Source organism: Corapipo altera, unplaced genomic scaffold (assembly GCF_003945725.1).
Source record: "Corapipo altera isolate COAL_440 unplaced genomic scaffold, ASM394572v1 126, whole genome shotgun sequence".
Taxonomy (NCBI): Eukaryota; Metazoa; Chordata; class Aves; order Passeriformes; family Pipridae; genus Corapipo; species Corapipo altera.
Genome location: NW_020884937.1, coordinates 2,603,224 through 2,631,177, shown reverse-complemented (window position 1 = coordinate 2,631,177; position 27,954 = coordinate 2,603,224). Strand labels below are relative to the sequence as shown.

Here is a 27,954-nt window from a genome sequence, read left to right as displayed (position 1 = left end):
GAAGGACGCCGGGTTCGCGCTGACGCCTTTTCCTGTTCCTGCCGCCCTCCTCCTCACCGCGGGGCGGGAGAAGGAGCGGATCCCTTTTCCCGTCACGCCGAGGGGCCGGGACTGGTGCGGGAATTACGGGAACTGCGATATCGGGATGGCGGTGACGGGAGGGGAGCGGGGCGGGACCATCATGGCGGGACCAACATGGCGGCCGCGCTGAGGGGACGGGCGCATGCGCGCGAGCCTCCCCGTTGCCATGGGAACCGCGTCGGGCCGGGATCGGGACCGGGACAGGCCGCGGGATCGGGAGCCGCATCCCCGGTCCCGGCGCTGCCCAGGAGGGAAGGGGCAGACAGTGGAGGGCTCTCGCGGTGCCCTCGGGGCCGGGAAAGGCGGTTCGGGTATGACAGGGGCGGGGGTGCTGGAAGAGGGGGTAGCCGGCCTGGGGTGGGCGGGCAGCGCGGCGCTGCCAGGTCCCGCCAGCTCCTGCCAGGTCCTGCCAGGTCACAGGGCGAGGCGGGGCGGTCACAGTTACAATTGTAGGGTTACAATTGCGATTTTCAAACTAAACCACATGAAGTTCCGCCTCAAAAAAGAGGAAGAACTTTACGCGGAGGGTGGCAGAGCCCTGGAACAGCTGCCCAGGGAGGGCGTGGAGTCTCTGGAGACATCCCGGTCCCACCTGGGCGCGTTCCTGTATCACCTGCTCCAGGTGACCCTGTTTTGGGAGGGGGTTGGACTGGATGATCTCCAGAGGTCCCTTCAAACCCCAAATATTCCGGGGTTCTGTGAGGAGAGGGAAGTTTGCTCTCTGGACAGCAGAGCCCTCTGTGCCAGGCTTGGAGTCGGTATCCAGGTAGGAAGGGTAAAGGTTGCTCCCAAACCATCAGATAAAGAAGAAACGGCCTCAAGGTGCACCAGGGGCGGTTTAGATTGGATATTAGGGAATATTTCTTCACCAAAAGAGGCACTGGAACAGTCTGCCCGGGGAAGTGGTGGAATCACCATCCCTGGAAGTGTTCAAAAAACACGTGGAAATGCCACCTGGGGACATGGTTTAGTGGTGATCTCAAGGATGGTGCTGGATTAATGGTTGGGCTCGATGATCTTAGGGGGCTTTTCCACCGTAATGTTGTGTGAAATAGCTGTACCTTGAGTACTCTGCACACTTCTGGCCTACAGATAATTCCTTAATTAATCAATCAATTAATAATGTAGTGCAAGTGGTAAAGAAATTTCTGAGAATAATTATAAAGATGATTTAAGGTCTAAAATAGCTACTCTGCTAAGAATTCTAGGATATTTTCAGAACAGAGACAACTACTGGTTGAAGATGTTTTTGCTTATCTTTAATATCTATAAGGTCGGTGGCTAAATCTATCAAATTTAGTGAGGTCTAATATAATTGTAAAGTTTAAAAAAAAAAAAAAAAAACAAAAACACAAAAAAAGCCAAAAGGACACTGAAACCAGAAAGGCTGTCTAAATTTTGTATGCAGTGTCCTTAAGTAAATGGACTCCTTATCTCCAGAGGCTTTTTCCAAATCACAGGACTGACCTTAATCAATTAAAATCAATTAAAATCAATGTTTGCACAATTCTTCGAGCCCCCATACCCAGAGCCCTGTGGGCTGTGCAGAGGCACTGGACTGTGCTTTTTGCACTTGTCAGTCCTTAGTGCACCTTCTCCAGTGGGTCTCAGCCCATAAGATATACACAAGCACAGGGGTGCATGTGGGCAATTAATCAGTGCGTTAATTAGTCAGTGCAGGGTGTGCCTTTGGAAGTTGGTTTTCCCAGACCAAAGGTGCACAAGGGTTTTTTTGCTGGCAGCAAATGTCAAACAGAAGGAGAAGGGGCTGGAATACGTCAGAGAGCTTGTTGTGTTTAGTCATCCTAAGGAAAGCTTTGGGGAGCAATATTATCACTTTAATGTTATCACTCAGTGCTTAGAAATTTGGGGGAAAGGTGTAAACCACAGTCTTGGTGGCTAGGGCCTAAAGGGAGCAAAAAACCCACCCAAAAATGGGGGGATTTGCACCTTTCCTGAATATGGGAAGCCCTTTAGTCAAGGAGGGCTGGATGACCCCAAACAGTCCACGTTCCTTTTAGCCACGTTGCCACACTCGCTTGGATTTGGCCCCAACCTGCTCTTCTGTAAAAATATTTATTCAAACAGATCTGTTTAAGAACATTTTGAAGCACTGAATTCTGGAGTGAAAAAGACCTGCCTGTTTAAAAGCCATTTAAGGAGAAAGGTGCTTGAAGCAGGGCCGTGGGGCTGGAGAGGAGGAGGAGGTGGTGGGAGGCTCTGCAGAGGTCAGTGAGGAAAAGCTGCAAAGCAGCTGCCAGAAGAGGATGTTTTTCAAAGCAATGCTGATCTCTGCTCTCTGTCACTTTTTATTTCGTTATGCTTTTAGTAAACAATGGAGTCAGACATAAAAGTGAACCAGGATTCTAAAAGCCAGTTTAAGGCTTATCAGAAGCAACAGCAGAGGCGGCTGCAAAATGTGATGGAGAGGAAGAAGGAAAAGCAGAACAGTCAGAAGGATAATGGCAACACAAGGGAGACTTTAAAAACCCCAGATGATCTAAACCTGTTTGAAGTAGGACAACCTGTAAATGAAGATGGCAGCAAAAGGTAAAGGTGTAGCAGGACCATTCCTTCAGGAAGCCACAGAAGTATGTTTGGCTCGTGATCTTATGAAACTCAGTATTATTAAGCTGATAGGGCACTTTCTGCCTTCACATCTTGGGCTTTCATTATCCTGAGAAGACTCTCCCTGTCCCTAACATGTTTAGGGACATAATCACAATAATGCCTCAGGGCATTGTGATTATTTATTGTCACTTATAATCAGTGTTTCACAAATGAAGGGTGCAAGGACAGAGGGGGTGAGGGTGACATGTGAGGGGCAGCCAGGTTCTATCTGACAAAATCCAGTCATTTGGGGTCACTGAAACCCTCTGCACTGTTGGTTAGGTCCTGCCTAACCTTTAAGCAAACAGGTTCCCTACATGAGGAATTTCTGAAGATGGATGTAGGCAAAGCAGCAAATGGGAGTAAGCCAAAGGCCTGCAGTGCAGGAAAGTGTTCCCCAGGCTATCTTTGCAATATATCCTGATTCAGAGGATCACAAGATTCCCAGGACATTGGGCATTCTGGTGTGGATCTCCCTCAATCTTGGATGTTGAGGTTTTTTTGAGCTGAGTACATTATTCAATTTACTGAAGCAGAGATCTGAAAACCCTGCTCAGATCATTTCTCTTCCTCCCAGGAAGGGAACCCAGGAGTGAACCACTGAACCTTTCAGGTGCTTGTGGGAATGTGTTGTTTGTGCTGCAAAGGAAATCTGAGTGGAAACAGGGAGCTGAGCTTCTAGAAATTAATGTTCTCACCATTGCATCATTGTCTTCTTCACACACTGGTCCCTCAGCAGGGCTGTCTGATTTGCCAGGTTGTGCTCCTGATCTGACCTCTACCAGCTGTCCTCTTCCCTTCAACATTTTGTCCTGATACTCTTCAGAAGATTATGATGGAGATCTGATTTTTTTAAAGCTTTTTGGGAGACTGATTCCCATAGTTCAGATATTTGTCTGGTGAAGGAAAGGGGTTTGGGTGCTCCCACAGGACACCCTGTACAACGTGCATCCTCTGAGGTGCAGAGTACAGGAGAGCCCCAGCAGTTCTCTGCTATTTACAGGTCAGTAGTTTGAGCCTGAGTAATCCCAGAGTTATCATTTACCTCTGTTTCGGTGGCACTGGCTGTTAAAAGTCCCCATTTGACACAGCAGATTTATCTATATTGCCCTTTGCTTATGTACATCAGCATTTAGCAGAAGAGTGGTTATGAGTGTATCAAATCCAGACAGGATTTGCTTCTGGAAGGGATTCACCAGGATGTGCTTTGCAGTATTCCCATGAGAACACATTACAAACTTGTTCCAGAGGAGCAGGACTCCATATGGGCTGCAGTGACAGTGATTTTGGCCTGTCAGTGTTGTTTATAGCAGCACTTGGAAAACATTCTCCCCTCAGAAGTCTGCCTCCCTCTGAGCCTTGCAAGTTCATTTTTCCTTCCTCCCATCCTACTCCCAAATCTTGTTTAAAGGAGTATTTAGCTGACAGTTCTTCCCTTCTGATTTGTTCTCTCTGTAACTTTTTCCTCCCTGCTCTGTTCGGTGCTTTTGAGTGTGCTTAAGTGACACTCCCCATCACATGGAGAATCTGTAATAAGATTTGGGAAAGACACAGTTTAACAAAAGTTAAATTCCTTATTCAGGGTAATTTTTTTTTTTTTTTTTGCCTAAATGGTGCACACAAGTTGGGAAATCACCTGAATTCCTGCTCACAAGCTTCACCTGCCTCTGTTTCCTTGAACTAAGTGAAAAGGGTCACCTTTTGCAGCCTGTTTCTTTTGGCTGATTTTCTGCAGCTGAGGCACTTGGGTGGAATCTGCTGCCCCCTCTGTAACATGTAGGGTCACTCTGGGATGGAGTGGGAAGTTTCTCAGAGGAGACTCCAGCTCAGTGCAGTTGGGATTTCTGTGCTTTTCCTCAAGACTTGGAAGCCAGCTCTGAGGAGGACATCCCTGATCAGGTGTGTTAAGAGCTTAGAACTTTCCTTTCATGTTAATCCCATAACTGTTAAAAATCCCTTTGTCCCCGTGTCTCTAATTGGATCTGAGTTCTGTTGCTGGCTTCTGTGAGTGGTACATGTGGGAATAACTTAGTTGTGCCATTTCTCAGCTCACATTGCTGCCTGCTTTCTTCTCCTTTGTAAACAGCTGCCTTTGATCTCCCTTTGATTTGAAGCTTTGAAACAGAAGTGCATCTCTTAATTACGGATTGTGAATCCTCTCCTGGACTGACTGTGCTGTTTATGGCAGTGCTTTAAGGGGTCATTTATTCCAACAAGTGCATTTGGAGGGTGCATTTGAAAGCTCTCGAGTCCAGTGGGTGCAAAAGGCTTGCTAAAACTTTGGAATAGAAAAGATTGAGGTGATTATTGAGATATCTTGCCTGGCTGTGGCTGTGTCTGCACATACCTACTGTAACAACTGAGCTTTATCCAAATCAGATCTCCAAACTATAGAGGTTCAGGGTTACACTGTAAATAATTAAAATCTAGGGGTCAATTCATGCAGCTGATTTAGATGTCTGATGATACCTGAGATGCTGCAGAGCATTGGGGATTTCCACATGGGAATCATAGATTCCTGCAGCAGCTGGAGCAAGTGGGGAGCCCAAATGGCACCTGTGTGGGGGTAACTGAATTGAGTCCCAGGTTTTCTCAAGGACCCTGTGTCAGGGAGATTTGATAATCCTGAATTCCCACAGTGGAACTGAGCCCCTGAGGCCACAGCTCCTAGATTTTATATTTGGAGGACCCATCACATAAGGGCAGCAAAGAGATTTAAAGTTATTAATTCTCTGGATGTCTTGGAGAGATGAACCCCTTAAATGTTGCCAGCTGTACTGAAGAATAGGAGAAGCAAGGCTGTTTCTTCCCATTCAGAGGCTTTTGTGATGTTCTGTGTTTCCAAATGAATTCCAAAAAGCACCATTAACAATACAAACTGATGCCAGTCTGTGCTGGTGGGGTTCCAAGAGAATCAGGTGAGGACACAGGAAATTGGTCTTTTATGAATTCCTCTAAAACATTCATTATTAAAGAAAGGACCCCAGGAGCAGCTTTTGTAGTCGATGCTCTGTTGGATTCTGTTGGCTTTGTTAAGCATAGAAAATAAAGCCTGAATGTCCCACATGCTGAATGCTGAGCTGCCTGATTCCCTCTGAAGAACCAGGTGAGTGAGACTGAGATGACACTGTTTGGTAACCTCAAGAGCACTGAAAATGTACCTGCTCTGTGATGTTTTGCCCCAGACTACACAAGAAAGTGCAGAACTTTTTAAGAAGGAGTTAACTGGATAGATCAGATCATCAGCTTGTGTTCTTGTGTAAGTTTTAGGATATTCTGCTTAATTCAGTAAACTCACTTCTGATAAGCTCAGCTCATCTGTCATACAGTCAGTTCATTGCTTTATTTTTGGGAGTATTTGAAGCACATCACAGTGAGATTTGCCATTATGGCTTCTTTTTTCCCAGGTTTCTCGAGGCTGGGAACGAGCAGCTGCAGGATCAGCTTCGAGAGGTCCGAGATGAGAACTGCAGATTGTACAAACTGGTGACAGAGAAAGATTTTGAAATAAAGCAACTCCAGAAGAAAGTCCAGGAGGACAGGTTGGCTTTGGCTGGTAAAGACAGTAACTTCATATTCTTACCACCTCTGTTGGATGCTGATGGCAGCAAAATGTCCCTTAAAAGAAATATGGTGCTCTTTTAGGGTACACAGTGATCTCTGTTCCCCACAGATCTGCAAACTTGTTATTGGCCCAAAAAGGTGATGTTTTGTAGAAATCATATTTTGGAAAACTTTCTGTTGATGTCAAAGAGCTGTGTCACAGCTTTCTCTGCTGCGTAGAGTTAAATTCCCTATTCAGGCTCCTTTTTTTTTTTTTGCGCCTGAACAGGGCACATGCATGGTTCAAAATCCTGCTTATAAGTGGCTTGAGTGTCCTTGGAAAACTGAACTGTGCAGGCTGCACCTCCTCCACTGGGTGCCACTGTTGGTCAGGACAGTAGTGATGACCAGGCTGCTTGAGAAGGGGGAAACCAGCAACAAACAGAGCTACACAACATTAAATTACATCTTATTTCTTAAAAACTCCCTGTAGTTTGTCCTTAGGATGGATGATAAGCTATTCCTGGTCAGGACCAGGAGCCAGATATGCTGTTGCAGCTTCTCTGACTGACTAATGCCAACCTTATTTGCACTGTTGCAAGGGGCTCCCCCATGTTGCTTGGGAATGAAAAGCTTTGATTAAATGTGTGCAATGAATTTGGAGACCATCACAATGAAGCCCCAGCCTGGCTTTGGTAAGTTTACTACTCACTGTGGTCCTAAACAGCCATTATTTGCCATCAAAACTAAGGTAAAAGTAGCTCCTACATGAGAGGAGGAGCACAAATCACATGAAGGAGTAAGAACGGTGGAAATGCTTTTAAATGCTTTTTTAAAAGCATTTCAAATGCTTTTAAAATAAATGCTTTTAAAAAACTAAATTCATGCTCTTTACAAAGTTTTTAGTAGTGATATTCTGTTCTCAGCAATATTCTGTGTAGCCCCTTTGATGTCTCTGTAGTTACATGGCACTCAGAATTCACTAAAGAGTGATCTGTCCTTCATCTCACCCCATTTCTTGGGCAGAAAAGTCATTTCTTCAGAGCACTGAAGGAGGATGAAAGAGTTAAAAGGAATGGCAGCAGCCAGGTTCAGCCCTCACAGGCCCCACCAAGGATTTGTCATTGCAGGCTCACAGTCATTGCTGAGCTGGAGGTTCCTGTGGACATTGTTTGCAATTATATTGATTTTGCACTTGCACAAGAGCTTTCCTTCACCTGTGTGATGTGAAAGCCAAGTGGCACTAAACAGCCAGTGCTGGGGTTTGCTTTATTTGTGACACTGATCCCAAAGCCTCTGTGAGGAGGGAGAGAATGACGTGTGTGTTTAAGAGAGCAATTAAAGGAATAATACAGTCAGGCTCCAGGGATAATCACAGGGGACATATAAATAGGCACAATAAAATTTCCTGGACGTTCTCCAGGACCCAGCTGTAATATTGTGCCTGACCTTTGGGGACAGATGTCTAGAAAATGTTCACACCTCTGTTTCAGCAACTCCTCCTGTAATAAACAACCAGGCAAAGGAGAGTGTTGTCTTCTTCTGTGATATTCCAAAAAAATCCTGTTCATGACTGCCCTTCCCAGCAGTGAGCAGAAAACACCTCCACCCTTTCTAGGGGGTGATGTTGCTACAGCCACTGCTGTGGCCTTGGGATGCTGTGGCTGTTGCTGAAGTGTGAAATGTGGCTTTGCTGGCCCTGGTGTGATGCTGAATGAAAGGCCCAAGCATTTCAGCTGGAATCACTGATGTCTCTTCCCTCTCTTGTTCATTTGAGTGCCTGGCACAGCTCTGGGAGGAATGGATTGGACAATAAAAGTACATTGTGCGCTGGGCAGAGAACAAAAGCATCATCTATTCTGAATCTTGCCTGTAAGATATGACCTCTGCTTTTATGTGTCCTTTTCAGGGACTTCAGGGTTAGCTGGAGATGTTGCAGCCACTAAAATAGTGGAATTGGCCAAAAAGAACCGTGAGATAACTGCTGAGGCCGAGAGCGAAAGAGCCAAAGTGAAGCAGCTGAATCACAAAGTCAAGGAGCTGGAGAGAGAAGTGAGGCGTTTTCCTTGTTCTCTTTTTGCATCCTAAAGCATAGAAATCCAGTGTTTGGGACAGAAAATGGGTTTGACTCGTGTTTACATGTGGAATTTGCTCTTATATCCGTGTTTACTTTGGGTTCTGCCCGTTTCTGTCCATGATAGGAGAGAGGGGGGGTGTGCCCTCAGCTGTTTGCTCCTCTGAAGGAGGGGCTAGGAAAGGATATCCCTAAATTATGATGACCCAAAGATTTGTTAAACAGCAATTAGAAATGTTCATTTGTATTTGAAGCACAGAGGTTTTTCTGATTATTTTTTTGTGTGTGAGGAAGAGCAAATTTCACCCCAGTATGTCTTAGATTCCCACCTCATTAATACCAGTCAGGAATTTGTACTCTATTCTTCTAAGCTTCATTCATCCACATAAATAAAGCTGTTTTCTGGCACAAGTATTTATAGAACTGAGACATCAACAAACTAGATCATGTAAGACAGCAAATCTTCACTCAGGCAGATTGATTTTTCTGGTTTACTATGATTTTTTTATATGTGCCAACCTTTCACAGGAATAATTTTACTCAAGTGACTGCTGAAATGAAAATTGGATGCCTTGATGTCAATCTTTACTTTGTCCTTGACTTTGTCCTCTTCCTTACACAATATTGGTGAATTTTTTGATAATTTTCAATGTTTTTTTATGAACTTTGCTTTCTTAGAAGACATCTGTTAAGTGGATCAATAATGTTTATCATGCTGACAGATGCATTTTGACTCCATCTTTCACAGTCACTTATTATCATAAGTCATGCATCTATCTGGATTTTACCCCAGTTACCTGAGAGATCAAGAAGTCATAGATTAAATTACATTTTGGAGAACTCCTGCATAAATCCAGAGTGTTCTGGTCAGGGGGGTCTTGTCAAACAGTTGGCAGGTTGGCAGAGAAGCATCAAGTGTAGGTTGGGACCTACAAAATCCCACAAGGAGTGGAGCAAGTCATGAATAATTTAAAGGAAAACCAACTTGGTTCTAATGCACTACTGCAGGGGTGTGATGACCATTATTCAAACAGAAATTTAAAATATTCTCAGATATAGAATATATATAATATATATAAAATAATCTCAGATTTTGACCCAAAAAGAAAGGACCACAGATATTTCAGGAAAGGGATTATAACTCAAAGAAAAAAGAACATTTTCAAGAAACAATAGTTATTTATCAAAGCAGAGATGGACATTTTATATACGAACAAATCTGTCCCCAGACACCAGGAAAATCAAAATAAAAACTAAATACAATAATGTGCCTCATGTGAGGTGAACCACAATGTGAACCCTACTGAAACTGTGCTCTAGTCCATGGTTTTTATTTTCTCCACCTAATTTGGGATGTCTCTTCTCTAAATTAATGGTGACTGGCTGAGTTTGTGGGTTTTACTTGTTCAGGAGAACTATGTGAAAATATAAAAGATAAGTAAAATTAAAGCAATATTGGACAGTGGGAGGTATTTATCAAAAATGTTGAGTGATAGATAGAAAACACTGTTATTTTACGTATTTTTAGCTCTTTGCTTGCATGAAAACTGAGTGTTTTAACATGATTATGTTCCCCCCAAACAGAATGGAAGGTGTGGCTATTGAGCAATCACTTGGCAAGGGGTGGTGCATGTAAGCAAAGGCTGCAGAGGGACGTTTGCAGAAAACTTCCATAGAATTTGGACCAAAAGCTGCCAAATCCAGATGAAATTCCTCATTCTCAGTCCATTGGCTACAAGAGTTTATGAGCTGGAAAGAAAGGGTGGCCCTAACCCACAAGAAGGGGTGATTTTAGAGCTCTGTGTTTCCCCAGATGCCGCTTTAATGAAAAAGCTGTTCTGTTGTTCAGGCAAATAATTGAGATTTTTCCACCCACCTCAAAGAATGAAGTCCCAACCCTTTTAAAGCAACACTTCCTGGCCTTTCCAGCTCCAAATTCCTGTGCTCCCATCCAGTAAGAAGTCTTTGGAAGCTCAGCACAGGGCTTGATTCAGGGCAGGAGGGGCTGTATGTCTGCCTTCCTTTGCTGTGACGAGCAATAGGGGACATATTCTTTATTCTTCATGGGCTAAAAAATGCTACCTTAGAGCTATCAGCTAAAGAAAAAGAGCCTTAATACCATTAAATCTCAGCTGTAGGGCATCAGGTAGTCATTTCTCCTTTTATATTCCTCTGGTGAGTAGAATATGTGCTTTTTATGAAATATCCTGGTCTGGGCAGGATTTACATTTATGTATATAAATACTAATTTTATGTACCTATGGTAATAAAATGCCCCAGGAATCTCTATGCTTGAAATCTGATCCCAACTCACCAAGTCAGAGACACTTGTTGAAGTTATTCCACAATAAAATAACCCATGACTCTTTGGGAAGCATTTCAGGGGAAAAAAATTCTTTCCTACTGACTGTGTTTAAAAACAGGGGGAAATTAATTATTTTTTATAGAGTTAATAAACATCTATATTTTAATTTTTTACTTATTAACACCCCACAGAGGGATGCTCTTCACTGTATCCATTGTACAATAACAATGTTTGGGGTTTTTTTCCAGCTACAGGCAGCTGTAGAAAAAATACATTCCCTTGGTGGTGGTGGAATCAAGGAATCAACTCTGAAGATGCTGGAAGAAAACTTGGTATGAATTGTGACTGAAGAGAGGAAATCAGAAGCTGATACTCAGTGCAGTCCTTTCCTTAGGACAAGGATGTGTCCCTGTCACCAGTTTTGTGACCATGTTTGGTTTATACTTCCCGAACACCCCAAAAATCAGGGAGGAAATGGGTCTGGAAGGACAGATTCTGTGATCCTGATAAATATGTGGTTCTTAATCACTTCAGTTTTTTCCCCTGAGGATTCTGTTCTTACTGAGTACATTCTTCTCTTCACAGGCTGAAAGTCCAGAGGTGAAAGCACTGCAAGAAAAATTAAACACAGCCAACTTTAAAGCCATGGAATATCGGAACCAGCTCCAATCCTCCAGACAGGAACTGAAGATGACCCAAAAGGTACCGTTTCAGGATGCATTTAAATTATCATTTAATTATGTATTTGGTTTTAATACATGTTTCGGTCCCATGGAAATCAATGGGATTAAAAACTGCTGGAAATAAAGCACGTGTTTAAACAGTTTGTTGGAGTGACATCCAGAATAACCTTTCCCTCTTTGATTCAGGATGGATTTAAGTGTTTCTATGTGCTCTGTTTCCCCTGGTTTCCTTAGTTTGTGTAAGAGACCTGCAATGCAGATCAGAGTAGAGAGTATGGTCCTAAAAATAGAACTCTGCTGACCTTTTTATAAATAATTTAAATGCTCTCCATACTAAGTTTAGCTGTGTCAGAATTGTGCAAGGGAGTTTGGCTCAATTCCTGATGGCAAGGGTGTGTATTTAGACAAATTTAGGCAAATAAATGCCTTATTTAATTATGGTTAAATATTCATTATATAAAAAATAACGGCGTATATTGAAAACTGTTGGTAATGCTTGTGTTTACTGCTAGAGAGAGCCCCAACACTTCTATTCAAACCTCATTGTTGGTGTTAATCCCCTTTTTCACAGCTCTTGGCAAATGAAATTGGGGAAGATGTGAATATTCAAAGTCTCTTGGCCAATTCTGGCAGCTGGCGTGGACGGGCCCAGCAGATCCTCGTTCTCCAAAACAAGGTGAGTGAAGACCCTGGGTGGTGCCACCTCAGCTGGAAGCTGGAATTCTCTTTCTAAATATGGATATCACCTCAATTTAAGGTAAAGGTACTGTTAATTCTTCATTAATTTTTAAAATCTACAATAATTACTCTATTGCAACCGTGCAAGCTTGGGTATTTAACTGGGAATCTTTCACATCTGTGTGAAAGGAGTGAGTTGAGTGACCCTGGAGAGCTGTGGCAGCTGAGCTAAAATATCCCAGGGTGTTTTGAAGGTGCCTCCCTCCACTGAGAACAGAAGGAGCCCTGTCAGTGTCTGTGCTCTGACTTAGACACCTTTGTTCAGTGCCTAAAGTCAGATGGGAAGAATTGAGGCCAGATAAGATTTTCAAGTTGTTCCTTAGGGAGCTTCAGTAAAATCTTTAACTCCTGAATCTTCTGAAGGGCTGAAATGTCAGCTGGAGACAGGGAGGCAGCTTTGTCTGCATCTAAATAAAACTTCTCTCAGGCAATTTGATACATAATTTTCCTACTTTTCTGCTATTTAATTATATGCCATCAAACTGTGATTTCTGCACTCTGGTTGACTGGGGTTGTTAACCTCTGCTTTCCCTTGATCAAATCACATTTCCTTTTGTTCTACCCCCTGCCTGGGGTTCATCTGAAGACTGTACATACTGTTCTCTGCTCTAATGCAGAGACTTCTTTCTGAGACAGTCTCTTCAGGCCCCTTTTGTAGTCAGTGGGGATCTTGTAAATACAGTCACTGGATCAAAAGTGAGGCAGGTCCATCTTATCTTGGATCACACCTCCAGAACAGGCAGAGGAACTGAGCTGTGGCAGTACCCAATTCCTTCTGCTGACTATAAAAGGAGTCTGCAGTGAGTAGGTGACAAGCAGAGGCTGAGTTCACTTGCCTACACACATTTCAGATGCTCTGGAGTGTCTGCCTGGCCTGCACATGTGGCTCCAAAAATCCACAGGTCTCCCACGTGTCCCGAGTCAACCAGAGGTCTGGTGTCATATCTCCTTCCTGCACAGATGCCCTAAAATCTGCATGTTTTATTAGCAGCTGAATTTAAATTTGAAAGACCAGACACTGCTCTATGGTAGTTAATAATATCAGGAATTAATATGAAGTTATACTCTGAGCTGTCTTTGATTGTGTCCCTTTGGTACTGGACCACTGTGCTCCTGACAAACCCCTGGACCATTATTGTCCCCTAGGTTCGAGAGCTGGAGAGTAAGTTGGGTCAAAACAAGACCAGAAGATCAGTGATGGACATTGATGAGGAATTCCTGGCCCTTGAGGATCCAAGGAAGTTGTCAGCCCAGGAGAAGCACTTCCTGAAGCTTCGCAACTTGGAGAAAGAAAAGAAAGAAGCTTTGGAGGTAAAAACCTGTGAACCAACAGAGTCCTGTTTGGGGGTGTACTGTGTAATAATTTGCCTTACAGGGTGTGTTACACCCTACCCAGAGACCATCTCCCAAACCCACCTGATCTGCTGCAGGAAGTTCTGCCACACTCCACAGACAAGCCCTGCTAGAGCTACATCCAAATCCCAGAGTGTCCTTCTGGCCCTTGGCCAGGTGTGCATTCCTCATGCAGTGTTAAAAACAAACATCACACGGCACCTACGGGATGGTCAGGGGAGCAGACCCAACCAGAATGTATTTAGGAGGGGCAGGTCCTGCCTGACCACCCTGATCTCCTTTTATGACCAGGTGACCCTCCTGGTGGATGAGGGGAAGGCTGTGGATGTGTCTACCTGGATTTCAGCAAAGCCCTGGACACCATCTCCCATGGCACACTCCTGGAAAAGCTGCAGCCACAGCCTGGACAGGGGCACTCTCTGCTGGGTTAGGAACTGGCTGATGGCCAGTTCTTAACTGGTGGGGAATGGTGCTGCATCCAGTTGGGATCTGGTCACTAGTGGTGTCTCCAGGGATCACTGCTGGGCCCAGTCCTGTTTATTGATGATCTGGATGAGGGGATTGAGTCCACCATCAGCAAATTTGCAGATGACACCAAGCTGGGGGGGAGTTTCCATCTGCTGGAGGGCAGGAGGGCTCTGCAGAGGGACCTGGACAGGCTGGATAAATGGGCTGAATGCAATGGTCTGATGTTTAACAAGGCCAAGTGCCAGGTCCTGCACTTTGGCCACAACAACCCCCTGCAGCACCACAGAGTGGCTGGAGAGCGATCAGGAGGAGAGGGACCTGGGGTTTCAAATCAACAGGAAGCTGAACATGAGCTCAGGTGTGCCCAGGTGGCCAAGAAGGCCAATGGATCCTGGCCTGGATCAGGAACAGTTTGGCAGCAGGAGCAGGGAAGTGATTCTGCCCCCAGACTCGGCACTGGTGAGGCCACCCCTTGGAGTGCTGTGTCCAGTTCTGGGCCCTCAGCTCAGGAAGGACATTGAGGGGCTGGAGCAGGTCCAGGGAAGAGCAACGAGGCTGGGGAAGGGACTGGAGCACAAGTCCTCTGAGGAGAGGCTGACGGAGCTGGGGTTGTTGAGCCTGGACAGGAGGAGGCTCAGGGGAGACCTCATCACTCTCTAAAACTCCCTGACAGGAGGGGGGAGCTGAGGGGGGGTTGATCTCTTCTCCCAGGAACCAGCAGTAGGACAAGAGGGCTCGGCCTCAAGCTGTGCCAGGGGAGGTTTAGGTTGGATATTGGGAAGAAATGTTTTCCAGAGAGAGTACTCAGCCATTTGAATGGGCTGCCCAGGGAGGGGGCGGAGTCACCGTTCCTGGAAGTGTTTAAGCAGAGCCTGGGTGTGGCATCAGTGCCATGGGCTGGGTGACAGGGTGGTGTTGGGTCATGAGTTGGGTCATGGTTCATGATCTCAGGGGTCTTTTCCAACCTGGTTGATTCTGTGATCTCCCTCACACTTCCTCCATCTGTGTGGCTCTGGGCTTCTCCATTTGAACAGAATAAAGTTGAGAATCAACCTAATCCACTCAGATTCCTGAGCAGACAGACCCTTTTTGATGCTGGCGAGCAGCAGCAGCGTTTACAATTCCTACTTCCTTAGGGGTGATACAATATTCCAGTCCCATTTTTTAGATTTCTTTAAGATTCTACCAGATAATGTGTGATTCTTTCTGCTCCCCAAAGCAGCTGAGGCCTGGTGATGGGTTACAACTGTCATGTCCTGTGGTGTGTTTGCATCCCTGCAGAAACTGGTCGGGGAACACCGCGCTCTCCAAAACAGCCACGAGGAAGTGAACAAAAAACTCGATGCATCAAAAGCCAGGAACAAAATCCTGTGTGGTGAACTGAAAATCCTGAAGGCACAGGTTGTAACCTTGCTGGAGAAAGGAAAACACGACGATGAGCTCATAGATGCCTTGCTGGTATGGTCTGACTTTATCTGTTGGTCCCAGCCCTCTTTCTGTAAGTGGTGAAACATGATGTCATTCAATGACACAGACAACCTTGGGGGATACAGGAGCCTGATGAATCCAACTGTGACAGCCAGAGGTTTCCTAGTCAGCTAAAGCCCTTCTGCATTTTGGGTCAGGTCATGTAAAGGCTGCAAGACAGCACCAGGTGTGACAGTTGCAGTCAAGTGGCTCAAAGCTGTGAGGATTGGAAGAAACATTTTGCAGAAGGATTGAAATAGGATTTGTCTTGTAGGTAGAGGAAGAACTTCATTCCTGACCCATGGAGATGGACTGTATTGTCTATTCTACTCTCAGCTCCACTGGTAGATTGTTTTTTTCTTTAGAATGCCTGCAGTTTTGCAAGATTTCCTTTCTTTGTAACACAGCTTTCATTTATTGTGTTAAACAGCCCAAAACATACAAGCTGAACCATGAATTTTAAACCATGTGCACATTCACTTGCAGCAGCTGAAGCTGAGGGGGTTTGACCCCTTCAAAACCAAGAGTTTCAGCAGACTCAAGGTACTGAAAAAGAAATAAATGACTGCTGTCATGGTATTCCAGGGTTCTTTAGTTCTACCATGGTTCTAAATAGCCTTCCCCAATTAAAATAGTAAAAAAAAAAATATATTAGAGAATATGGCAGTTCTTAGCAGGGTTAGTTCTGTGTTTCCTGATCCAGCTCCTCACCAGTATCAAACCACTTGGATTTCCTTGCTTCTGTGCACAGGTTTTAGCTAAGACATGTTTATAACTGAGAAGGAATTCACCCTTCTCACACCAGGCACTGTGAGGAGCTTGGGTGCTGAGCAGCAGGTTAGAAGAGCCAAATAACAGTTGTCATTTTTGCCAGGTCTGAGCATTCTCACTAAAATTATTGCAGAAAGATGCAAATTTATTTGGGAAGGGATGGTTAATCTGTTTTATCCCTTATATCAAGGATGTACTTTCCTTGCAGTTTGTTGGCCTGACAGAACAAACTGTCTGACAGGTATTAGATTTGTCAGTGTGAAAGAAAACCTCCAAAACTCACTGGTGAAGCAGCCTGAACTCATGGCTGTCACCTCATAGTACCCTCATCTTTTAATGTCACTGTCACACAGTCTGATCATGGGCTAATTTCACAAAAAGCACATTGAAATCTTGACTTTCATCCAGTTTATGAAAAATTAATTCATCTTCTTTGTCCAAGGCTTGCTCTGTTTTCTGTTACACTGAGTAGCAAAGCTGCTACTGAATCAATGAGCTGCAAATTGAATCTCTCAGCTGCTCAGGTCAACACAACAAATCAAACTCCTAGAGCAGCACTGGTGAAACCAGTGTGCTCCCACCAAGGAATGGGTTTGGCAGGGCAAGAGCTTGTCCTACCATTCCTAAATGGAGATTTGTTTGGATGATGTAAATAATCATGGTGTACAAAATGAAGATTTCACTTGTTGTTTCTATTTTATCAGAGCCAGCAGAAGCAAATGCAGGAGATCTTAAAGGACCTGAGCCAGAAGGAGGATGAGAACAAGGAGTCTTGGAAAATAGGGCAGATGTTGAACAATGAGACTGAGGAACAAAGCTGCCTCATAGAGCATCTCAGGGAGCTGGTGGCAAAGGTTAAAAAGATGGAAGAGGCGATTGGGAAACTCACACTTCAGGTAGGAGAACAAATGAACCAGAAAAGCACCCTGTGTCATCATTTTAGATCTAGATCCTTGTTGTCTGAGGTGCTACCTCGAGACAGTCCTACTGACAGTCTCTCCTGGTGGAATAATAAAGCAGGAATCCTCTTTTGTAACTCCTCAGTTTCTTTCCTGTTAGTACATAACTTTTCTTCAAGCTGTTTAAGGAACAAGAAAACACAGAAATATCAATCCCATCCACAAGTGGCTCCATGTCAAGACTGTCACTTGGCTGACAGCAAGGGCTGGGGCTCCAGTGGGGAGCTCTCAGTGTTCACAATCCTTGGCTGCTGAAAGAAGGAAGCAAACAAATATGTTAAACCAACATCAGCAGGCTGCTGATCCTGCAGTCAGGTTTTATTAATACTTAGGCATCCTATTCCCAGTGATCTAAAACACTCGTAGGGTTTTATGGTGAGATTGTGAATCTGCCAAATACCTCAGTAATGGGGGCTGGAACATTGAACACAGGATAAAACCTGGGTTAGGGACACAAACCAGCTGTGCTGGCAGTGGTGGTGCCACACTGTGGGTTCTCCAGTGCCACTGTGCACCCTGATTTCATGGGAAACTGCACTTCTCTTTACTGACTCTTGCTCTGTTTTCATCCTGCAATGGATAGAAATGAAAGAAAAGCTTCTGAGGAGGTCCTGTAAATCAAAAGCTCTGGCATGCTTTTAGCAATAATTATAGGCTGCTGATTAGGCATTGATGCAGCTATTTGCCTTTGAACTGTGTAATTGGTTTTATAACCTGCTCCAACATTAACAGAAGGAATCTGCCCATCAAGGGGAGGGTTCAGGAGCTGCTGATACACCACCTTCTGAGCACTCTGAGGCACCTCTGGCACCAGGCAGCAGTGAGGTTGCAAGGACTGACTCTGCCCGGTAAGAAGACCCCAAATGTCAACGTTTAAATTTGTTGGGAGTAATTCAGCAGCCTGGTTTTCCCAGGCAGTTTTATGAAACCACAAGTGCTTTGTGCCAGCAGCTGTAGCAGCCTGTTTACAGTATATGGGAATCTCTAATCACATTATCTCTTGGACTTTTGTCCTGGAACAGAGAAGGATATACAGACTTGCAGACATTACTAGATTTGGCATGATGGTAGTGCAGCTAATTCCTTCTCTCCAGCTCAGATAATGTTTATGTGGTCAGCTTAAGTGCCTGGGAGTCTTTTTCTCTTATGAGAAACAGGGTTTCTAATGAGGAGACTTCTGTGAGCAGAGTGGTGAATTAAAACAAAATGCCATTTTAGGTAAGCACTAAATCACTGGTGCACTATTTAAATCAATAAATACACTTTGAGTAGAATTTACATGCAGCAATGTTGAAAACACACCACATCATTTGTTCTCAACAAACCCCCTTTTTAAAGCTTGGTTGAGGACTGTGTAAATTACACTAATCTTAAAACAGCAATAAATCTGATTTTTGTTTACACTGATGTAACTCTGGGTCACTCTGGCTGTGTAAAGATATCAAACAAGTTATATCCTTTCCTATTAAAGTGCTGGGTTTGTTGCTAAAGAGTTCATGGTCTAATTGACAATGAGGATTTGAGACTGGTCTTAGGGGGACAGAGGAAATTTTTCATCAAGTTGCAGCTGATTTTGTCTCTGTCACGTTATTTTAGACCCTGAATTTGGCTTTAAAATTGTCAGCTGTATCCCTGAGTCTAATGGAATATTATCATAAAATCCAAGAAAAATTCTATTTAAACATCCTTAATTTGAAAGTTTCTGCATCTCCATTGTTGTACCATTCAACATTTATCCTCCCACTTCTAACTGTGCAGAAGTTGTTGTGCTCTGATGGAGCAAACCTATATTTTATCCCCCTTTTTTTTTTTTTTTTTTTAACTTCATATCTTTGCTGATGGTAAGCAGGAAAAGGAGGTTGGGTAATGGCTTTGCAGAAGCCACTAAGTGCAGTGCATAAATTATTGCCTGTGGACGTGGCTAAAGGCCCTGCCATGGAAAGAGCTGACGTGTCAGGTGGGCAATGAATGATCCTGAAAGCTGTGAGAGCTCTTAATAACTTGGTCAGCAAGGCTCACTCCTTCCATTAACTTTAATATGCTGATGAACTCTCTATTCTGTTTTACTGGAGTGAATCATCTTTTCCTATCAGGAAAGATGAAATGAAAAATGCTATAAATAGGAGCTGAAGCCCCTCAGAGATGGTGAAGTAAAAAATCTGCATTTTTAGACTGGGCCAAGTCTGTCATTATCAATTTGATTTTAGGATTAACCACTCCTGGCCTAGGAGGCAGCTCTGCCTGTTCCTCAATATTAAGGCTTTATCCTCTTGTTAGCTGCAGCCTAAAGACAAGGAAACCTGGGCTAAGCCTACAGGGGCTTGCCTTTAGGCAGCTGAGCTCATACTGAGAAAACAAGCACACACCAAAATTTGATGTCCCAAACACACATATCATTGGGTATAAAACTCATCCAGAGTGGAAGTGATACTCCAGTGTGATCAGTTCACTCTGACACATCTTCATGAGGGTTTTCACAGAGCAGAAGTGTTCAGAAAAGTATATTTTTAAAGGGCATTTGGAAATGCAAGTTGTGGACCTTGTTGCAGAACAGGAGTTCATCTGGTTGTGGAAGTATGTGACATAAAAACACAATCAGAGGAACACAGTCACCTGGGTGAAGGTGTGAGCTGGGAGTGCTCTTCCCTACAAGGCAGGAATAACCACAGACACTGGGAAATGACAGGAGTTCTTGGAATACTGCCTGACAAAGCTTTTCTCCCCTCAGCACAGTGTCCAGCATGGGCCACATGCTTGTGGAATCAGCAGCCACGAGGCCTTCCCTTCTTAGGGATGACATCTCACCTGGAGGGTAAGGATATGAACTTCATCTTCAGCAAGAGCAGTGTCCCACCACACTCCACAAGCTGCTGGAAAGCCTTGTCCTTTTCTGCCTTGTTTCTGGAAGAAATAGCTCCTTTTACCATCCTTCCTGCCTGATGCTGCCCAAGAGCTCTGGCACAGGCTTTAACATCTTCTTGCTATCTTAATTTTTTAATTGATTGCTGGTTTGACACCACATAAATTCATTTTTTCCCCATTTTTACTCCCAACCACCAAGATTTCTCTTGTTTTTTTTTTGTTCTGAAGGAGATACTCCTGAGTGCAGAGAGGTCAGAGAAGTAATGAAGTGCATAATAATGGGATACATGGGAAAACTGCCCCTTCCTTTCATCACATGTTGGGCACAAGAACAGCCATTGTAGTAGTGCTGCCTGAAGCCTTTCAGAGGGAGAAAATCAATAGCAGGGTATTTAACAGCTGAGTGTAGCACTTTGGAAATAGAATCCTCTTTGGCAGGAGCAGTGGGAGGAGAGTCAGGGATAATGAATTGATCAGAGGTGGAAGTTTGGGGTTTGGGGGTGATGGGAAGGGGAAGCATCCTGGAAACCCCTTTCTAATGAAACTCACAGGGGCTTTATTTCCAAATATTTCTGTTCTATTTATTATAGTCCAGACATTGATGCTGGGGGAAGGTGGGGGGTAGCGAACCTGGCTCTGCCTTCTGGCTGAACTTTCAGACAAGTGTATTTGGATATGGTTTTCAAATCCTGCCTTTGTTTCTTTTCTTTCATTTCTGGAATGGGAAACAGCCTCTCTGTGCTTGTGCTGCTTTCAGGGTCCCTGGCACTGACATTCCAGAGGGGAAGGTGCTGCAGACACAGACCACGGAGCACAGGGCTCTGTGCCAGGCTGCTGAGGTGGACAGGGACGGGCTCCTGGCACTGATGATTGTGCTGCAGAAAAGGTAGAGCCTGATCCTGCCTGTCCTTTGTGGGATCCTGTGATTTGGGAACACTCAGAGTCTCTAACATGCAGCACAGCACATGGGTACAGTGAGATCCTTTCCTTAAATAGGGGCTTTTACATTTTTTTTTTTCCTGCTCAATTTTCCCTGCCTGGCTGATGATTCATTTCTTTTATTATCCTTTTAGAACAAAGGGCAGAAAAAAACAGAGCCATCTTCAAGCTTGCTGCACGAAGACAAAACTAGCATTCCTGTATTTATACATTCATGGAATTATTTAGGCAGCAACATTATTCATCAGTAGTAAATACTGTAATTATAGTTATAATCTGACTTATGTTCCAAAGCTTCTCCCATTCTTTTTAAGTTTCACTGTACACTTTCCTAAATTAATTTCTTCTGGTTTAACTGAAACAAAGCATTGATTTTTGTTTGAAATTTCATTTTCTATTATTTAGTTTGATGTAAGATGATATTAAAAGCCAGCTATGTTTTAGGTGGACAAGGGAAGCAAGGTCTTTTCTCTTTGGACACCTTTCAGCTACTGCTATTTTTTTTTTGCCCCCCCAGTTAGGGAATGTGTGTTATTTTGATTCCCAAATCTGTATTCTAAAATAGGAAGCATATTTTTGTCTGTGTGTTTGTTAATACAATAAGCACAGTTTGCTCACTTGCTTTATTTGACAATGGTTATCATTCTCACTTGTCTAACTTTTACCCTGTGTGATTAATCACAGAAGAAAATCCACATATATTTTTTAAGAACCTTGGAAAAGATGCTTTTGAGGGCTAAATCCTGCAAATACATAGTAGGAAAATCTTTTTCATGTTTGCAAGCCCAGTGACTTTAACAGAGCTTTGCAATCAGATATAAGGATGAAGGTGTGATGGGTGAGATGGGGCCAGCACCACTGTGGGATAAGGAAGAAGAGAGCTGATGAAATGCACAGTAATATGCACCACAGACTGATGATTCAGCAGCTCCACAGTTATCACACATTTATCAAGCAGGTAACATAAATTTTGTGAGACTTTGTGCAATAACTCTTGGATAATATAGCACCCAGTCAGATTTCAACATCAATATATATATAAAAAAACCAAATAAATCAGACATTCCTCCTTTTCCCTTCCTTTTTGGAGTGTAACAAAGCTCAGGTAACACGGATAATACTGAAATCAGGAGAAGGGCACAGGGGAGGGTGAAAAGTGGGATTTTTCTACAGCGTTTGGGCTTAAGTTATTCATGTTGGCAAAATATGTAATTAAAAAAACAAGTAATCTTGTCATTTTTCCTCCTCTTTTTGTCTAATGTGGATGCTATAGGAGCACCTGGTCAGATGAAAGTTTGATGAATTCAGAGCCACTGAGAGAAATAAAACATCTCGTGGCACGTCCCCAGCCTGGGAATTCACTGCCACAGGAGGTCGACTCCTGCCCGGAGCTGGATTTTTAAGACAGTGATATAATTTTATTATAGTTGTAATATTTATTTTTTTTTCTTTTTAGTTATGTCAGCTGGGAGTGAAATAAACTAATCAAATCTCTTGGTTCAGAGAGTAATCAGCATCCCCTGTGGGCTCAGGAAGGGAGTTCTTTTCTTCTGCACGTTGCAGTGAGGCAATTTGTGTTTCTCTCCGGCTTTAAACTCCTTTAAAGCACTTGCTATCAGTCACTGCCCCACGAGATGCACCAGTGACTGTGTCTGTGGGTGCACATTAGATTCCTGTAGTTAATTTTCTAACATGTGTGGGGTGGATAGAGGCAGTTTGCTCCCCTGTGCTGCTCTGCAGAGTGAACCATCCGTTTCTTTTCCACTCACTCCCTTCCACGGCCAAGTTTATTAAAAGCAACATCAAGTTCCTTTTCTTCCCTGCAGATAACTGACACAAACCAGTTAAATGCTGCACAGTGCTTCTATAAACTGTTTTCCTTCCAGATTTTCCCAGAGTGCTTAAAAAAATGCTGTTTGTTATTCCTGTACTGAAAGATCCCTCCTCAGCGATCCGCAGCTTTCCCGCTCATCCCAGTGGTGAACTCACACAAGTTAAGGGATCTACAAGATCTAAGCAACTTCCAATTACAAATCCATTATTTCTAACTGCACACATCAGTTAATTCTGTTTTGCATGTTTGGAAGATGTCATATGAAACAATTTCACTGGGATTTCTGCCTTTGGATGCATGGAAAACTCTTTTCCCTCTGTTGGGAGCTTTGCAGCATGAAGCAGGATTCAGCAACAGGACTGATTTGACAAAGAGTTGACATAAATAAGCTGAACTCCCTCTTTTTTTTTTTTTTTTTTTGCCTGTCAGGGTGGAGGAAAGCAGCAATAAAGTCTGGGAAGCTGAGAAGAGGCTTCAGGAACAGCAGCGGCAAAGTGTCGTTTTGGAACAGGAGCTTGAAAAGCTGCAAACGGATCCAGGGAAAAACACAACAGGACAGAAACCACCCCTGAGGAGCAGAACAGGTGAGGTGGAACACTCAGCCACAACTCTGCCCCCCATTTCACCTCTGTGTTAGCAGACAGCAACAACATTTGGGCTCCATCTGTCAAACCCAGACAAGGGCCTGACCTTGCACGTGGTGCCCGGGACCTGCCCAGATCCAGTGGAGCAACACAGGAGGGAAAATCCCGGCCCCTCTTAATTCAGGAGGGGTTTTGCAACAGATTGGAGTGGGAACAGGATTTTTGCAACGTGGGGTGACAGTCTCCAGACCAAAGACTTGCTCCTGCTCTGTGTTGCCCCCACAGCCACTTCTGTGCTCTCTTTGCTCTTCTGCCTGATGGATCCAGCTGAAGGTTAAGAGCAGGATTAAAGGACGCATCCCAATTTAAGGCCTGTCAGTGCCCATGAAAAACTAGTGCTGGTGATGAAGTAATTAGATCTGGTGTAATTTATTATCCCGTGAACGTGATAATCTCCTGCTATAAATATGAAAGCCTCACTGGCATAGTTAAAGGAGAAGAATTCATGGTGGATGTTAAAATTTTTATTTCCCTGATCAGGTCCTTTTATTGCTTAAGGACTCTGATTCTGTAAAGTGTCTAAACCAATAAAATGGCACATATTCTTAAGGAAACTTTTCCAGTGGTTTGCCTTTTAATGTCCATTTTGGTGAAGTAAAAAAGGCTTTAAATGCCAGGAGATGAACAGCAGGAAGGGGAATTTCAATTGGGCAAATGTTGGGGTGGTGTCAGGCTGAGTTAGGGTGACCAGAGGGACCACAACCTTTATCCTGAATGGGGACTGAGTAAGTGCTTCAAATCACCTCCTCTCTGTAAAACATTCCTTAGAGCAGGATTGTTGTGCCCTTAGAAAAGGCTCCAGGCCACACTGACTCATTCTCAGGTGTTTTCCTGTGAGCACTAATTTTTTAGAGTTGCCTTACCTGTGTTAACTGAGAGCCTGAGAGCAGAAAAACTTAGATACCCATAGAAACCAAGGGTCTAAAAGTGCTGTGGCCTCTTGGATCCAGGACATTCCTCTTGGTAAGAGAGCAGTGCTGGGCCTCACAGAAGTCATATCATGGGTTGCCCTTTGTGATTCCCAGGAGGATTTGGAGGTGAGAGGCTTTGGAGCTCTACAGATGCCCAGAGGAAGAAATCAGGGTGTGTTTAGGAGAGATTTGTGGGAATACAGCTCTCAGTGATACACTTTTCCCTGATTAAACAGCATAGGAGCATTTTGGTGCTGTCTTTTGGAGAATTTAACTGAGTTTTTGAGTGTTCAGACTTTTGTACAACCTGGTGAAGGGTTGATGTGTTGTTCTGTTGTCATACATGTGCTCCATGTAGATTTTTCCTTGCAAGCTCCAAGAGATAAAGGGATAAACTTTGAGGTCCTGAGCCATTTTGGTCAAGTTGTTGTGCTGTAATAAGGTAATTCACCTCTGGTAGTTGGCATTTCACAGCCAGAGGAAGCAGCAGCTCTTAGCAGTGTGACAGATTCTCTCTCACTGAATATTTAGTTCATTAATCTTCTCTGCTTAAGGACTAAAAGCAAAAGTAGAAAAGGATTGGCAGTAAGACTAATAAGAAGAAATCCTCTCTAAATCCATAAGATGAGTAGGTAACAATCTGCTTCACTACCCTGCTTTGATGAGAGCTCAGCCCCTTGTGATGTGCCAAAACTTTCTGGAGTTTGTACAAAAACCTGAGTCTGCAAGTCTGTAATTCACCTCTTCAGCAGAGCATGGGGGTTATCTGAATGCTTTCATGGCAGAGAGTTGAGGAAATAAGAAGAAATTAAAAGCTTGAATATAAAATAGAGACTAGAAAACCTGCTAATTAACATCACAGTTTCTTTTCTTTCTGAAAGTGCCAAATTAGAGAGAGCTGATCTAATTGCTAATCTAATGTTTCTAGTCTCTCCAGTTCAAGGGAAGTAGATAATGATGCTAAGTAGGTAGAAACAACCCAGTTGTGTTTTAAAATTATTCAGGCTTTTCATTTTCCATGTTTGTTTTTTTTTTACCTGTCTTATCCAAATTCCAAATTATCAAAGAATTATCCCAGAGGAGGACAGGTAAGTAACAGCAGGTTTTCCTCAGCCCTGTAAAACACAGCCCCAAGATCAAAAGCATTTCTTGGTTACACAGCACAGCCTTTTCTTCTCCTTTGTTTTTGTCAGAGCTCAGGAGTCTCCAACCAGCTCCTTTTAGATATTCCACATTAAGTGTTCTAATACCAAACTTACTTATTTGAAGAGATTTGATGTTCTGAGGGATATGAATTTGGAAAAGTGATACAGCAGTGCACCAAAACAGCAACACAAGCACAAAACAGCAGTTGCAATGCACAGTAGAATCACAGTGTTTTGGCTTCTCCAGTCCCAGTAGTAAATTTTGAATTATATTTTTTGAATTATATTTTCTCTATAACCCTGAAAAAAGTTTCTGTGTCCCCTTGAAACGACAGGAGCTGCATCTTTGGGGTGGACAATCCTAAATAAATTTAGAACCTTAGTTTGAAGCACACATTGAAGTACATTTAAGTTGTGTTTATGCTGAGGGTCAAAGTGCTTTACAAAAGCTGTTTCAAAATGTGCCACGTGCAAACGTTGTCACAGACACTCAGGAAGCAACAGTTGTCAGCATCTGAAACACAATTACAAGGTTAACATCAAAATAATCCTTTTCAGCTGTTCCTTGTCACTTATTCTTTTGGTCACTTAAATATTATGGATTAATTATTTCCCTCTCACTTTAATATTATGGATTAGTTGTTCTCCCCTCTACATATGTAGGCACCTGTATTACTGCATTTAGCCCTGAAATGCAAATTCACCATGTTTTTATTTTGCTGAAAGGAGACTAAAATAAAAGTCTGTCCTATATATTTACAGTATTATCATGGATATACGTAGAATTTAATGAATTCCTTAGTATTTATTCACTGTTTCTTGAGATTTACTCATTAAAAACAATTGCTTGTTTTACTAAAGCTCTATTTTGTGATTAATTCTACAGTCCAGTCTGTGGGTCACTCAAGACTCCCTTTAAATGTGAGTGACAGGAAGGAGGTCCCTGCATTCCCCCTGTCCCAGCTGCCCCTGGAATCACAGGGAGACGAGCAGAGCATGAGGTGAGTTTTCCCTCTCTCCGAGCCGTGTTTACCCTTTCCCACCTCAGAATGGGAGGGAACAGGTGTTAACTCTGCTCTTTCTCATGCCTGTCACAAAATCACCAGAGATCTCGTGTTGAAGAGTCTCTTCCCCAAAACAGAAGAGCTGTTTTGATTTGCTTTGCAGCTCCACAGCTCACAGGAAAGTTTTCCCTTTGTTTCCTCCTAGGCTTGTGACCCAGCTGGATGACAACAAAGCTCTGCAGGCTGCTTTGGAATCAACTGTGAGAAAGAAAGAGGAAGATTTTAAACTGTATCAAGACACAATGGAGCAAGTGAAGCAAATCTTTTTAAAGGCCATTGAGCAGCAGAAACAGGAGAAGAGTTAAGGGAGATATCCCAAGTTCTTTGGGCTGCAGAGCAGGGAGAGAGCCCAGGCATCATGCCCGGGAACTGGAGCAGTGGCAGTGTAGTTTTGCAGCCTCAGATCTTCAGCATTTACAGGAGAGGATGAGAAACAGAGATGAAATACAAAAAGTGGAGGTTTCATGTGTCAGCAGATTCTGTCTGTGAGTTGGCAAGCAGGGCTGCACAGGCTGGAGTTGGTGCACTTAGAAAGCTGCAAATCCTCAGTGGGATTTTGGGCAAAACCTCTCTGGTTTCAACACAGTGTTGCCTGAGAGGGCTCAATATTCAATGGGCCTTTATCAGCTCAGGAAGGAATTTGCTGTACAAAAGTTAGGCCAGCCCCCTTCCTTGGAACAAACTGAGTTCTGTTTTTATCAGCACACTGATACCTGTCTGTCTCAGCCTTTCTGCAGCACTTCAGTGCTGAGGGACAGGGTTAGCCTGGCCTGTGAATGTCTGCAAGTGAATTTTGGGGTGGCTCCACTCACCATTCCAGCCTGTTTCTTTGCTTGAAGAGGTTTCTGAAACTCAGTGGAGTTTCCACTGAAAAGCTACACTGTGCAGATCACCTCTGCAAAGAGTCAGACCTACCTTAAACTCAGCCCATTCCTCACCAAATTCACCATCCAGGTTATGAATTCCCTATTTCTAGGTCTCTGCATTCATCCATCAGGCAGATCTTGTTCTCTCTGGGAAGAAATGCCACAAAACACAGGCAGGTCCTCACTGCAGCAGTGCTGGGACTTTTGGAGGTGCTGCCAGCCCTGCCAGCTCTGTCCTTCTCTCCTGCAGCACAGTGAGAACACGGAGTGCAAGCTAATAAGGCATTAACATGCATCCTGCCAGGGAGAGCAGCCTTGGGGATTCCAGGCAAATGGAGAGCCAGTCATTTTTGTATAGTGCTGCTTTTGTTTCTCAGCTGAAAGTCTTGAAAGCTCTTCTTTTTCTGCTTTGCTTTGTCAGCCTCTTTCTCTGAGCCTGAAGTTTGTGAGGCTTTAAACCCAGACAACGCCACCAGGGCCAAGTGGATTTTCATGGAGAAAAACTCCCACTCCCTGTGCTCCCTTCCCCAGCACAGGGATCTCATCCTGACTCCCCTTGTGCAGAGTGAAAAAGTGCAGAGCAGGAGTTACTCCAGGTTTGTTGTCCCTGCCTTTTTTTCCTGCTTAGATTCAAAGA

At 43.7% G+C, this 27,954-nt stretch overlaps 1 protein-coding gene across 1 annotated transcript; it reads left to right on the top strand.

The window, feature by feature from the left end:
• Positions 1 to 274: 274 nt before the first annotated feature.
• CCDC13 (coiled-coil domain containing 13) lies at positions 275 to 26,918 on the top strand. The gene is made up of 16 exons (XM_027660555.1): positions 275 to 392; positions 2,411 to 2,631; positions 6,099 to 6,247; positions 8,144 to 8,286; positions 10,862 to 10,945; positions 11,199 to 11,315; positions 11,868 to 11,972; positions 13,181 to 13,345; positions 15,137 to 15,313; positions 16,798 to 16,989; positions 17,785 to 17,900; positions 19,781 to 19,864; positions 20,672 to 20,800; positions 23,117 to 23,276; positions 26,279 to 26,388; positions 26,597 to 26,918. The coding sequence occupies exons 2-16, from the start codon at positions 2,417 to 2,419 to the stop codon at positions 26,754 to 26,756; spliced, it is 2,106 nt and encodes a 701-aa protein (XP_027516356.1). The 5' UTR covers positions 275 to 392; positions 2,411 to 2,416; the 3' UTR covers positions 26,757 to 26,918.
• Positions 26,919 to 27,954: the final 1,036 nt, after the last annotated feature.

Excerpts from the sequence above, each read along its gene's own strand:
- CCDC13 (XM_027660555.1), top strand. The coding sequence starts at position 2,417 with ATGGAGTCAGACATAAAAGTGAACCAGGATTCTAAAAGCCAGTTTAAG. Across the intron at positions 16,990-17,784 it reads TTGGGAAACTCACACTTCAG|AAGGAATCTGCCCATCAAGG; the intron begins GTAGGAGAACAA and ends CAACATTAACAG. Across the intron at positions 26,389-26,596 it reads GGAGACGAGCAGAGCATGAG|GCTTGTGACCCAGCTGGATG; the intron begins GTGAGTTTTCCC and ends GTTTCCTCCTAG.